At 36.3% G+C, this 15,208-nt stretch overlaps 1 protein-coding gene across 1 annotated transcript; it reads left to right on the top strand.

The window, feature by feature from the left end:
* Positions 1-268: 268 nt before the first annotated feature.
* LOC141655085 (uncharacterized) lies at positions 269-811 on the top strand. The gene has a single exon (XM_074462185.1). It carries the CDS (start codon positions 269-271, stop codon positions 809-811), a length of 543 nt encoding a protein of 180 aa, XP_074318286.1.
* The last annotated feature ends 14,397 nt before the right edge of the window (positions 812-15,208 follow it).

Here is a 15,208-nt window from a genome sequence, read left to right as displayed (position 1 = left end):
GCCACGCTCGGAAGGTATCTATGGTAGATAATTCTGGTCAATCAGTTATTCTCCAGATCGAGGAAACCACTCTCGATATGATCACTTGCAAGTACGACCCGAAAGACACCTTGCATTGAGTGGGACATAGTAATAGGACAAGAGAATTGGTGACGCACACTTGTCGAGGACAAGTGGGAGATTGTTGGAATAAGTGTCCTCCGACAATAATGCGATCACAACTGTCGATCATAATGATCACATGTTTAAATCTCATATTTAAGAATACATGTGGGAAGTAATATTTTACAGTCATTGGCTTATGGGAACAGCTCCTACTCAGCATTGGACAAAAATAGTCTGGAATGAATGGAATGTGCCCAAACATTCCTTCAATTCTTGGCTAATAATGCAGGGTGGATTGAACACCAAAGTCAGGCTCTTTTCGTATGGATGCTGTCAGGATGACCTGTGTATCCTGTGTGCAGAACAAGCTGAAACAAATGAGCATTTCTTTACTGAATGCAAGTTCAGTTGTCAAGTTCAGAAATCTATTGAAGACTGGATTGAACGTCCTTTCCCCTCTGATAGTGAGCTGCTGAATACTTCTGATAGCAGCATGAAATGGAAGGCACTAGCCTTGGTGCTTTCGTGCTACAGGTACACAGTCTGGCATCAATGCAATATTGCTCGAACTCAGTTCAGTGTAACCAGGCCTGTGATAGTGGCAGATCGAATGAAGATGGTGGTCCAACAACAAATCCGCAAATTTACTTATCGAAGAGGAGGACAACATGAGTTGAATGCAAGGATTTTGACTGGTTTCTGTTAATAGGAATGAATTGTTTCTATTTGTAGAAAGCGTTTTTGGTCCTTTGTATTTGGATATGTCTTTTTGAAATATATATATATATATATACTCACATTTCACCAAAAAAAAAGTAATATTTTACAGTCAACTGGTCCACACATATCGGTAATGATTGGCTGACTAGAGTTTGACATTACTATCGTGCGACGGTGGTGATTAGTTGATCCCATTAGGTCATACGTATAGGGAAACATTCTTAATTGATTATTTAATTAATCGTATGCCGATACGAGTTAATTAAATTGCTTAAAATTGACGGATGATTTGTGTGTAAAATTAAGTGTCTTATTGTAATTTGATTAAATAAGATTCGGTCTAAGTAATCGAATTGTTTTATTACTTAGATTAATTTATTGTTTATGAAACAATTAAAAATAGAATGAATAATTTATTATAAATACAAGTTGTTGTAGTTTATAATTATATGACCCATTTTGGTACAAGTAATTATGAATTACTAATTATTTTTGTATGTGACATATTTAATTATATGATGATTTTTAATATGTTAAAAATACATTATAATGTAACATGTCAAGTAACATGTCACATATGTCACAATTGACAAATGACAAAAATAAAATGGACCACCATGTTATATGGGTGACCGAAATTGGAGGGGTTTTAGGGTTGTTTTGTTTGAATTATTTTATTCTACAAACACAATCATAACCCTAGGGTATAGGCATGCAAGGCTAAACATCTTGAGAAGAACAAACCTATAACTAGGGTTGCATGCTAGTCTCTTGTGAAGAGGAAAAATAAAAAGCATTGGGCATGCTACCCAAGGCCAATTTTTTCGGCCAACCATGAGAGAAAAAGAAAGAGTTTTCTCTTCTAATTTTTATTATTCATTCTAGTCTAATTTTATCATTCTCTCTAGTTTTTGAGAAGAAGCTTAAGAGCAAAAATAAACTCACACATTACTCCCTCTTGAACCGAAATTTCAAGAGCAAAATAACAATTCATTTGTGTCATTTTAAGGAAGGATTTTATTAATACTAGTCTTATGTTAATAAAATCTATTAAGGGTGTTCCTTGGGTATAAGCTTTTGGGAGAGGTTCTAATTTGAACCTTTATTCATCCATTGTTGGAAAGCTCAAGAACTAACAAGTAGGAGATCTTGTTGGTGCCCAAAATCCGAAACACAAATGTAAGAAGTGACGATTTCTTCTCTACTCTGTTTTATGTTTGCATGCATAAGATCTTGTATTTATTTTATGACCAAATAAATTAATTCATATATGAATATGTATACTAATGAGATTATTGAATCCTAACAGCTTTATGTTACATTGTGTGTTCCTTATTTTATGGCCTTACAACAATGATTTGGTTATCTCTATTGTTTGATATTCCAAACTTCGAGGACGAAGTTTATTTTTAGGGGGAAGGAATGTATACAACCAATGTTTTGAGTTATTGTTGTGATACTTTGTGATGAAATTGGTGTGGTTGATAATCGTAAATGGATGATTGTGTTGGATGGTGCTTAGTTGTAAGGATGTTTATAAGTGATGTGGTGGTAGTTGTGGGCGAACTTCGGGACGAAGTTCATTTTAAGGGGGGAAGATTGTAATACTCCGTATTTTATAAGAATAATTTATGTAATTTAATAATTCATTAAATGACATTTCTAATAATAAATACGAGTAAGACATTAATTAAATAATAAATTAAAATCGGGAATTGGGTTTAGCTAATATAGTATTGGCCATGTGCTATTGTTTATTGGGCCAAAATTTATTAATTGGTATGAGTATAATCGGGATTTATATCGGGAATTAATAATAATATAATTTGGAAATAAAAAATATATAAAGCTAATAACAATTATATTAATAATAATAATAAAGTTATGGCAATAATAAATTAGTAAATATTGTATGAGGAAATCCTAGTTATGGTAAGATTAATAATATATGATAATAATAATATAATAATAATGGTAATTCCTATACTAATTAGAATAAGGTAATTTATATAGTTTCCTAATTGACCTCGAATTCTCTATAATCTTACACTATAAATACCCTATTAAATCTGAGAAATTAATCACAAATTAAAGAGGAGGAGCTTTAGGGGATGGAAAGAAGAAGGAATTAACAAAACCAATTAATCGACTCAAGGTAATATTTCATACCATCTTATATATACACTTTAGCATATTATAACTCGATAACTAGACCACCATAGGACTCGGGATTTGGACCTAGAGCAACCTTGGACTGCCAAGATTAAGACCTGACCATTATTGACCATCATTGACTAGGGTTGGGGTGGTTTTGAGGCGGCTAAAGGTGGCTGGTCAGGAGGGGTGCTGCGGGTTTAACCGTGGGTTTGGGATGGGTAGTTGAACCCTTATTTTGACCCGTCATGATCTGGGCAAGGGTTGGTTGTGATGGGGGACGGTGGGCGGTCTGGTTGGTGGTGGCTGAGTGGTAGCAGGTGGTGGTTTGTGCGGGTAGTGGTCGGAAATAGCAAAGAACAGGGGAGAGCAGGGGTTTTGACGCAGCTGTTTTAAGACGGGTGCCGTGTCTTCGTTAGGGGACCATTGGGGAAGTGGGGACCACCCCTGGAACCATCGTGGGACAGTGGTGTCAACGGTGGTGGCCATAGGTGGTTTGGGTGGCTGTGGTGGTGTTGGCGAGGGGTGTTTTACACGGGGATTGAGGGTGGTTGGTGATGTGATGACGGGCTGTGAGGGGGCTGGTTAGGGCACGGTTTTTAGGGCTGTTGATGGTGGTTTGACAGGAGTTGAAGGGGGTGGTTGGGTGAGTCATGGTGTGGACTAGGAGGTGGCAGGCTGGGTGTTCACAGTGGGAGTTGTGGTGTCAGGTATGGTGGGTTTTTGTGAGAGGTGTTAAACCGTGTAATGGGTCTGGTTGGGTTGTTTGTAATCGGGTTTTAATTTGGATATCCGGGTGACTTGGGTTTATTTTATAAGCGGGTTTTAATACCATAATAATTATAATAAATAAATTGGTTTGAATAACTTATATACTAAACGGAATAAATAAATAATTAAATTAAATTGAATTATGATATTTTGATTAGGTGACGGTTGTGAAGAATTATATTTGGATTGCTTTAATTATTTGGATTGCTTAAGCTGCTTAATTGGAATCGCATGCCATGTAGGGATAAATCCTACTCAACTTTTACTCGATAATGTTTGTTGGATGATGTACATTAAAGTGAATTGATCGTACGTGAATTGTGTTGGTTGATATAATTGTAATTGTTGGAAGGGAGAATTATATTTCATAGGTTGATTGGTGCTATCGTAATTGTTGGAAGGGTGAATTATATTGAATTGTGTTGGTTAAATTATGATGAGGTAACTTGAGTGGTTATCGTTGATTGTGAATGTGGTTATTGTGAAAAGTTGTGTGACAGTCAGTTGTACGTTGTTGAGAGAGTTTGTACACTGGGGTATTGGTAATATGTACGTTGTGAGGGAGGGGTACTATTACATGATGGCGGTACGTTGTTAAGGGAGGGGTACCAAAGTAAATGAGCATGTTGTTAAGGGAGGTGTGCTAAGTAAAAGGATGGAGCACGTTGTCAGGGGGTTGTGCAATGTAAAAAGGAAATTGGATTGTTATCGTATGTTTTTGTTGTTACAATTTATTCCTACTCAACCTCGCGGTGGACTGTGTATTCGTGAACACCTGCGGTGAACCGTTTTATGGGGAGCAAATTTGACAGGTACTAAAGATTAGCTGACTCGGGAGCATTGGGATGAGAGCTTGACTTGGACCATAGTTAAGGTCTAGATCACATAGAATAATTATATCACTTTTTTTCATTTCCGCTGCGAGTTGTAATATTTTATATTAAGTTTTAGTTGGTTAAATTGTAATAAACATGTATTCACTAAAGTTTTAATTTAAAGTACTTTGGTTTGTTGTACTTTGTTATTCACTACCTCGGGAAACCGAGATGGTAACAGTCCTATTTATTTGGGAATGTCTAGATAAAGGCTCCTGAATAAATGAGGGTGTTACAAAATCATTTGCTAATGTTTCCGCCATTAGAAGGATCATGTATGCCAACAGACAGACATGCCATGATGTAACATATGCTTAGAGCATAATAAGTCAATAACAAATTAATTCATAAGATGGTCTTCTGAAAGCCTTAAAGAACAATTGAGGATTCGTCATATGTTTGGATGATATACTAAGTTATGTGTTGAAGGGTTGCACAAACTTTAATTTCCAAATCGAAAAGGATTTGTAGAAATCCCAGGCTGTTTTAATTGACTTAGGAGTATGAGACTAAAGAAACGTTTTAGTTTCGACCATTGCAAATTCTACAAACAGAATCTAAGTAAACTGTGATAAGTTGGTCAACATAGGGATTAAGAGTGAATTCCTCTACAACTGACTTTATCACAAGTTATGCGATAACAGTGGAAGCATCTTTTAGGTACAAGAGCCCTAGTCTAGTAAGAAGACTAGACATATACATAGAGATAAATTCAAGTTATTAGAAATAACAATGAATAAAAGGAAAAAGCAATTCATAAAGTTGGAATGTATGGATACATGGTATATCCACTTGCCAAGCTTTTATTGCATTTTAACTAAGTGTAAAAGGTACACTAAAGATTATAAGATATGAAGTAGTAATAGTGTATTGACTATTCATATATGATAATCGCATTTATCGTTTGAGTTTCTTTAAACTCATCCTTTACTTTGTTATTTCCAAATGGGTTGTAGAGAGAAATTGAACCCCATTAAAGTGAACTGGATTGACATAATATTCGCCCCTAGTTACTTAGAAGAGGTGATGTCTCGAAGTAACTAGAGTGTGATGCGATTGATGGCAAGTTCATGTGCCATAGAGTCATATGGGATGACTAGTCGATCACATAGGCAGACTATATGGGACACTCTGTCGGGTAGTGACCGCTTATAGAGTTCTGTTAATTCATAAAGCCTCGTCGTGGCAAGAGCTACTATAGTATTCTTATGAATCGATTCTTTTGACTAGAGACTCTTTGCCCAAGTTGGCACAAATTTCTGATTGGCTTTGATTTATGCTCTACGACTGTCGTAACTGAGGTCAAATGGGTATATTTTGGGCTATGATGAGTTGTGGCTGAACAAAGGGAATAGTACGATAGAAATTGTCCATCCCCTTGTCAGGGTTGTTTGAAATCTCAAGGCCACTCGAGGAGTAGTGAACTGAAAATGCGTGGCCACGCTCGGAAGGTATCTACGGTAGATAATTCCGGTCAGACAGTTACTCTCCAGATCGAGGAAACCACTCAAGATATGATCAAATGCAAGTACCACCTGCGAGACACCTTGCATTGAGTGGGAGATTGTAATAGGACAAGAGAATTGGTGACGCACACTTGTCTCGAACAAGTGGGAGATTGTTGGAGTATGTGTCCTCAACAATAGTGCGATCACATGTTTAAATCTCATATTAAGAATACATAAGGGATGATTCATTGTTATAGTCAATTGATCAACATTTATCAGTAATGATCAGCTTACTAGAGTTAGACATTACTGTCGTTTGACGGTGGTGATCAGTTGATCCCTTAAGGTCACACCTAAAGGATGATGCCCTAATCAGTAAATTTGATTAATTGTATGACGATACAAGTTAATCAATTCCTTAAAATTGAACAATTCATTTGTGAGAGAGAATATTTATTTCTTATTGTAATGGGATTAAATAAGATTTATTTTAGTAATAGAAATACTTTATTACTAAAATCGATTATTGTTTGTGAAACATTTGAGATAAGAATGAATGGTTAATTATAATTGCAATATGTTGTGAATTATAATTATATGACCCATTTTATTTATGTGATCAAGAATCACTAGTCAATTTGTTGTATGTAATTTAATTAATTTATAAAATGATATTTATTTGATAAATATGCATTAAATTAATTAATAACATGTAAGATACTACATGTGACATATTGTGTAACAAATGACAAATTGATAAAATAAAATGGTAGTCCATTTTATGTATATGGACCGAAATGTAGAGGGTTTAGAGGATGGTGGATGATTTATTTTAATAAGCTAAAATAACATCATTATGACACTACTTACCTAGCCTTACATGCCTAAGGTTTAGATAAGAACAAAAGGAAAAAGTGAAAGACCATATATTGGTCCTCCATCCTCCCAAAACCGGTACACCCTCCTTTACATTAGAGGATTTTTTCTCTATTCATTCAACTTATGCATATTCATTTTATTCACATACATACACTTCTCTCACATAGTTCATCTTTCTCTAAAACTTGAGAAATGATAATCTAAATTATTCAATGATACTACTAATATTATTAATGTAATATATGAGTATTAGTAATCAATTTTAAGGTAGACTACTAAATAAATATCTAGTAAATATTATTTAGTAGTGATAAGGCTAATCTTGGGTGCAATCAAGAGGCGGATCTCTACATTGGGATTTTGGAGGATCATCCTAATACTCATCATAGCTCAAGAACAAGTGAAGGTAAGAGACCTTACTTGTGCCCACAAATCCGAATATAACGATGTAAGGGACATTTTTTTCTTATTTAACCTCTTATTTTGTTATGCATACACTAGATCTAAAGAACACAAATTAAGAAGTTAATTAGTTCACTATTAGAAGAGTCTAATAATAGGTATATGAACCTAACAATAATGAGTGAGTAGTTTCCTAGCTAGGGTTAATGGGGGATTATGGGAGTTAATCATGGGGAAGATTTATGCTCAATGAGTCCATATCAATGCTTGTTTATTGTTTCTTCAACTTATGCACATGTCATGTTTGATGAATTGCTTGATTGACAACCTAGCATAATTCTCTTATCCTTTCAACAATACTTGTAAGACATAAACCAACTCAAGGCTTGTTAGACCATGCATATAGTTGATTAGGAAGAAATAAGTCGACTGTAGGTGTTGTAAAGTCGTGACCGACTCGACTCCAGGACGCAAACCTTCCTAGGACTCATTTATGTTATCTCACCATGAATAGGGAAAACCAAGTCGACTTGTAGGTGTTGTAAAGTCTTGACCGACTCGGCTCCGAGACCTAAGTTTCCCTAGGATACACTAACTTAATTCCAACAATAATAATTGCTTGCATCTATACGATTCATTTATGCTATTTCAGCATGATTCCCCTATGATCCCATGATTCCCTAGTATTGTTAAATCATTTGTTTACATCCTTGTTTATATTGCTTGTTTTACATTTCATTAATTTTTATTGCTTCCTTTAGTTTAGAACCATCAACCCAAAGAAATTGTGACACTAGCATAAATTGAGATAGATAGACTTAGAACCTAAAGCACACCATCCCGTGAATGGGCCTCGATTTAACCACTATCTAGTTGTTTATTGAGATTATAAATGTGTTTGAGAGCGTACGACGACAACGTTTATCAAAATGGCGCCGTTGCCGGGGACGGTGTTATGTGATTAAGTTCTTACTTGTTTGTCTATTTATGATTTGAATGAAGAAAGCAATGATGATGAATCTATGGAAGAAGGTGATGGGGGAAAGATGGACTCAAATGATGAATGGAGTTATGGGATTAACTTGCTTGAGGAACCCGTCCTTAAGAAGTTTGAAGATTACTTCAATGAAGAGGAGGAATGTCTCTTCCTTATTAAACATGAGGACCTTCTCACACCCACTATGGAGCCCATGATAGTTGGAGATTACATTATGGACCTTCTCATGAAAGTCAAATTGTCATACAAGAATCACTTTGTGGAGAAGCTCAAAGACAAATCTAAGAGGGAGCCCACTTATGAAAACTTGGCACCCATAATCCCAACTCACAAGACACCCCATCATCAATGCCATGAAATTTCACCTTCTATCCTTGAAGGGTTGATTAATCCAAGTATTTTCGTCATCAACTTTAGAAGAAAAAGGAGCAACCGGAAAACCCCCTACGACAAGAATCTCAAATTTGCTAGTTACAAGAGCCGCGAAGGCCATCATGACATAGCAAAGGAGAAGGGGAAGGAGTTCAAAGGGAGGTCCCTCATGGATTGGCCCTACTCTATTTTGAAATGGTTTAAAACTTACTCATGCCTACTTGAGGACCATTCACAAGCTTTTGACCAGCTATTGAGAGCATTGTGCTCCATGGATAGTGGAATTTGTCATTTCAACTTAGTTTGGTGGAGTCCTATATCAAACCATCATTTGTAATATACTCTTTCTAAAACTTTACATTGTATCATAATAGTTGCATTTTAGATTAGTTACATATATATCCTTTAGTCCTTATATGAGAGTTGTGAGGGAGAGTTCTTATCTACTCTTTAAATCCATTTTTCAGCAAAGGACACGATGATAAAAAGGGATTACAAAGGGTGCAAGGGAAAGGCTTAACTTAATCCTTAATTTCGACAAGAACGGAGGCAGGACGCCCGTCCTCTTCAGAGGACGCTCGACCTGCGGCTTGCTTCGGTCTATTAGGTTAATCTTAGCAGTTTCCGCATTTCATGATTATGAGATTTGGCAAATGGATGTCAAAACCTCCTTCTTGAATGGGATTCTAGAAGAGGAAGTGTACATGACACAATCTGAAGGTTTTGTTTATACATCTAACCCTAAGAAGGTGTGTAAGCTCAAGAAGTCCATCTATGGTCTTAAGCAAGCATCTCGGAGTTGGAATCATCGCTTTGATCATGTTATTAAACAATATGGTTTCACTAGAAGTGTTGAAGAACCGTGTTTATACATGAAGTTTAGTGGGAGTAAGGTTGCTTTCTTTGTCCTATATGTGGATGACATATTGCTCATCGGGAATGACATTCCATCGCTCACTTCCGTTAAGGAGTAGCTAGGGAATCACTTCCAGATGAAGGACTTGGGAGAGGCACAACGAATCTTGGGTATCCGGATCTATAGAGATAGGTCCAAGAGGATACTAGCATTGAGTCAAGAAGCTTATATTGACAAAGTTCTTGACCGGTTCAATATGAAAGACTCTAAAAGAGGATTTCTACCTATGGGCCAAGGGATCACTTTGAGCAAGTCACAGTGTCCCTCTACCCCTAAGGATATTGAACACATGAAGACCGTCCCTTATGCTTCCGTTGTTGGGTCTATCATGTATGCTATGATTTGCACTCGTCCCGACGTTGCGTATGCCTTGAGCATGACAAGTCGTTATCAAGCCAAGCCCGGTGAGAGTCACTAGATAGCCGTAAAGAATATCCTTAAGTACTTGAGAAGGACTAAGGATTCGTTCTTAGTGTTTGGAGGAGAAACTGAGTTGCGTGTAAGAGGTTACACGGACGCAAGTTTCCAAACCGATCGGGATGATATGAAATCCTAATCCGGCTATGTGTTTATGCTAAATAGAGGAGATGTTTGCTGGGAGAGCTTCAAGCAAAGCGTTACCGCGGATTCTGCAACAGAGGCTGAGTACCTTGCAACGTCTGAGGCTGCAAAGGAAGCTGTTTGGATTCGGCAATTCATGGAGGGACTAGGAGTATTCCATTCCGCCAAAGATCCGATCACTCTATATTGTGATAACAGTGGGACTATTTTTCAAGCCAAAGAGCCGAAGTCTAGTAATAAATCTAGACACATTGAAAGGAAATACCATGTAATTAGAGATTATGTGGAAAAGAAGGAAATAGACATTTGTAAGGTTGGGACAGACGATAATATTGCTGATCCTTTAACCAAGCCTTTATCAAAGGCTAAGCATTATGGTCATGTCGTCGCAATGGGATTGAGACAAGTACCAGAATTTCTTTAGATTATGGATATGTAATAATTGGATAGTGTATCACTTTTTATATATATGATAATGATAATCGCATTCATCGTTTAAGCATTCATTTATAAATTCTTTCATTTAGTGTGACTAAATTTATAATACCTTGTTTATCTGAATAAGTTGTGGAGACAATGTTGAACACTATTCAAGTGAATAAGATGAACATTGTATTTGTCCCTAGTCACTTAATGAGGCGACGTCTCGGAGTGACTAGATTGTAAGTCGACTGATGGTTGTTCAACACCATGAGGTCATTCGTGATGACTAGTCGATTACATAGGCAGAGTGTGTGACACTTTGCCGGACAGTGACCATTTAGAGAGTCACTTAGTTCTATTATAGACGCCTGGTCGTGGCAGGGATCTCTAAGATGTTCCTATGAGTCGATTCTTTTGACTGGAGACTATTATCCAAGTCAGTGCAGTTTCTGAGTGACTTTGGTTTTTGTCCTAGGTCGTGCCGTGAAAGGAGGCCAAAGGGCATCTTCTGAGTCATGGTAATCCGTATTGAGCAAAGATAGATAGGGCATATAGGAATTATCCACCCACGTTAGGTTACTATATCTCAAGGCCACTTGAGGAGTTGTGACAATAAATGCGTGGCCACGCTCGAAAGTAATCTATGGCAGATTTTTCCGGCCTTGTAGTCACACTCCCGATCGAGAAAATCACTCGCGATATGTTCATATGCAAGTGCGACCTAGAAGACACCTTGCATTGAGTGGGAGATTAAAACGGACAAGAGAATTGGTAGCGCACAACTTGTGTCGGACAAGTGGAAGATTGTTGGAGTTAGTGTCCTCCACAATAGCGCGTTTACATCATAAATCTCATTAAAGGAATATCATCAGGATATATATTTTATGATCCTCGTCAGTTGATTAACGTAAATCGATAACGGTTGGCTGACTAAAGTTTGACGTTATTGTCATGTGACGGCGGTGATCAACTGACCCCTTTCGGTCACACCTAAAGGAACAAACCCCAATTGACAACTAATTAATTGTATGAGATACAATTTATTTAGTCCCTTGATTTATTGACTAAAAGGTTAGTCGATCCTTTTTAGAGAGCTTTCGAGTTACGAACTCGAGGCGCGGCAGTTATTATTTAATTATGCGATAATTGAATAATAAATTTTATGAGACGGGTTTTAGTTAATTAATTGTTAATTCACTAAAATTGTACTAATTGATTGATGTGATTAATATTAGTACGTAAATAACATGTGTAGCGGTACACGTATATTTACGGAGTGTTGAACAAAATTAATCGGGAAGCATTTAAACATAAAACGATGTTTAAAGTATAATTACACGTATTTGTGCGACAAATATAAGAACCAAAATGGACCCGTATATGGACATTGGACTGTGTAAATAGAGTGTAAGTGGATGATTATAAACATAATCATTTCACTTTTGCTTTATGCTCTTCCCTAAATTACCTTTTGTTCTATTCTATGTGATATTGAATTGGACATAAAAAAGAGCCAAAAACACTCCACACTCTTATACCCTACCCGGCCACTCCCTCCATATACACTCCATCATTTGTTCATTTTTATATACTTGAACATTGCATGTGATAGAAAGTGTAAAAAAATTTCTTATCTCTCTAAAAATTAATAAAATCATTATACTAAGATTTGTTAGTAATATAGATTAAAACTACTAAGTGTATTAGTATTATTTACATATTATCAACGGTTAAATTTAACAAGTATCTAGTTAATATTTGTTAGATCATTGGGTATATGTTCTTGGGTGCTTCTTGAAGGAGATCTTCTAATTTGGAGATTTGGTAAAGGAGGATCTTCCATCTTTCATAAGCACAAGAACAATCAAGGTAGGAGATCTTGATTGTGCCCATATTCACCATCAAGTCAATGTAAGGAAATCCGATTTTCTCCTTCTTTATATAAATATGCTTTTATATTGCATGCCTGTTACATAGATCACCTAAAAAAAAATTATGAGATAATTTGAATTTTAATTAGAGAGTCTAATTAGTATCTATGATCTTTCACCAGGTACTCAATCTAGTAACCAGCCAACAACACAAGTCTCAAGCAACCATATGTAAAGAAAGATCTGATACTGAAATTTAGAATGATTGTTACTTATGCAATATAATGACTAAGAACAATCCTTATACAATGTCTAATTGTTGCAAACAGTATGTCTAGTTGCTCCTGCCAGTTTATGTAACATGCCCTTGAGCATTTTCTTAAACATTGTTGCTGTCAGTTTATGTCACTTATGCAGCCATTTTGTGTAATTGTTGATGCTACTTTATCAAACATTAATGCAACCATTTTGTATATTTTGATCAATGGTTAAGGCAGAAAATGGAACTTTGCAATGTAATGACTTCTTATTTAAAAGAGAAAGAGAAGTTGGTAGCATAAACAATTCTTCATTATATTTATAGTTTTAAAATCCATAAACAAACTTCCTATACCATTCATTTTTTTTGGTGGAATGTAACTAATATTAAGCTAAATAATTATCCAAGTACAACCATTTCAAACACCATATTACTCTTACAAGACATTGGAAACATGCTAAGACCAGTTGTGCGTCATAAAAACCCTATATGCCTACACCATTCCTAATCAACCATTTTCATCAAGCCATGAAAAATGCCAGCCAATATTTGTTTGCAATCCTCATTCACCATATGTACCACCTTGCTTGGTTGCACAATGTATCCGTCCAGTCTACACAGATCGAGATTTGTCCATATGCAATAGTAGGTACCCACCATAGCAGATATTACAATCTGTCTTCTGAACATAGAAGAGTATTTTAGTCTCAAAAGTTTCTTCCAGTCAAGCATAAGTGAGATAGGGACCTCCAGCTAGTGACCCACAATTTGGAGGCATCTTGTTGCAGATGCACATTTCTAAAATATGTGGGAGTGATCCTTAGAATCTATACCACAGAGAAAGAATACACTAGGAACATCCAGCCCCATTTTATGAAGTCTGTCTAAGGAAGTAACCTTTGATGTTGTGTGAGTCACATTATGAAACTACACTTTGGGACATTATATCGATTCCGAACCAGGTTGTGCCAGGGGACTGGCAAGTCAATCTCTTGCATAACACATTTATAACCATCAGCAATAGTATAGCATTAATCATTACCTCTCCATTTACCATTGATGTATCCATTTTTTAGTGTGTCCTTCACTTCACAAATCTTGCGCCAGGCCCAAGAACTATAATTAGTAAGAGTGTAAGTTAACCAATTATTTCCTTTGAGATAAACATTATCAACCCACATGATCCATAAGTGGTCTTGTTTACTGGCAAGCCACCATACAAGCTTACCAATTGCTGTCGCATTCCAAACCTTAGTGTCAATGATTCCCTGTCCCCTATTCATTCTACCTTTACAAAGGACATTCGAGGCTACAAGGGGGCTTTAGAGTATTTATCCCCCCCCTTCCCATAGAACGTTCATGCATAATGCTTGAATTCTATCTATAACACCAATAGGGAGTATGAAAATCTGAGACCAAACATTATGTAGAGTAGATAATACTGACTTAACCAAGACCAGACAGCCAAAATAAGAAATTTTCATGATGTTCCATCCTCTAAATCTACTTATCATTCTATCAACCAAGATGTTGCAATATATTTTTGTAAGCCTCTTGTAGGAAATCTTCACCCCCAAATACTTAAAAGGGAGATTCGCCTTCTTAAAACCAGGCCCATAGAGGATTTGTGGGATTCTTTCAGGTTTTATACCATTACAATTAAAATCTGACTTTCCAAAATTAATGCTTAGACCAGATGCATTAGAGAACTTCTGAAAACGTCCATAACAGTAAATATATACTTAATATCCCCTTTGCAAAACATTAATACGTCGTCCGCAAACATCAAATGAGTTAACTTGAGATTCTTGCACAACGGATGGAAATGAAACCCAAGCATTGCACAAGCCACAACAAGTAGCCTACTTAGATATTCCATACACATGGTAAACAGAAGTGGAGACGTAGGATCCCCTTGCCTTAATCCTCTACACCCCTTAAAGAATCCATAACTCTCGCCATTCAAGGCAATGGATTAAGTGGGGGGTACTAACACACTGCATGATCAAATTAATTAGTTTTTTGGGATAATTTAAAGCTTCTAGCATTTGTTGAATAAAAATCAATTCAATTGAGTCATAAGCTTTCCTTAAATCTACTTTCATCATACATCTAGCTGATACACTCTTCCTAGTGTATAATCTAACTAGGTCTTGAGTAATTAGGATATTTACCAGAAGACTTCTTCCTTTAATAAAAGCACGTTGGGATGGATTAATGATTTGAGTAAGGCTCCCACTTAATCTGTACCAAGGTAGTGCAATTAATTCGTTTGAGACATTTACTATTTTAGAATTCTCAACTATAGGAATCACTACCAAGGTAGTGCAATTAATTCGTTTGAGAAATTTACCATGAGTGAAGAAATATTGCACAGCCAGACAAACATCCTCCTTAATAGTCCCCCAGTTAGTCTTTAAAAAGCAACTAGTGTAACCATCAGGGCCTGGGCTTT

The sequence above is a fragment of the Silene latifolia genome, chromosome 1, assembly GCF_048544455.1.
Source record: "Silene latifolia isolate original U9 population chromosome 1, ASM4854445v1, whole genome shotgun sequence".
In the NCBI taxonomy this organism is placed as follows: domain Eukaryota; kingdom Viridiplantae; phylum Streptophyta; class Magnoliopsida; order Caryophyllales; family Caryophyllaceae; genus Silene; species Silene latifolia.
Note: the sequence above shows the minus strand (reverse complement) of the source record. Positions and strands in the feature narration are given on the sequence as shown.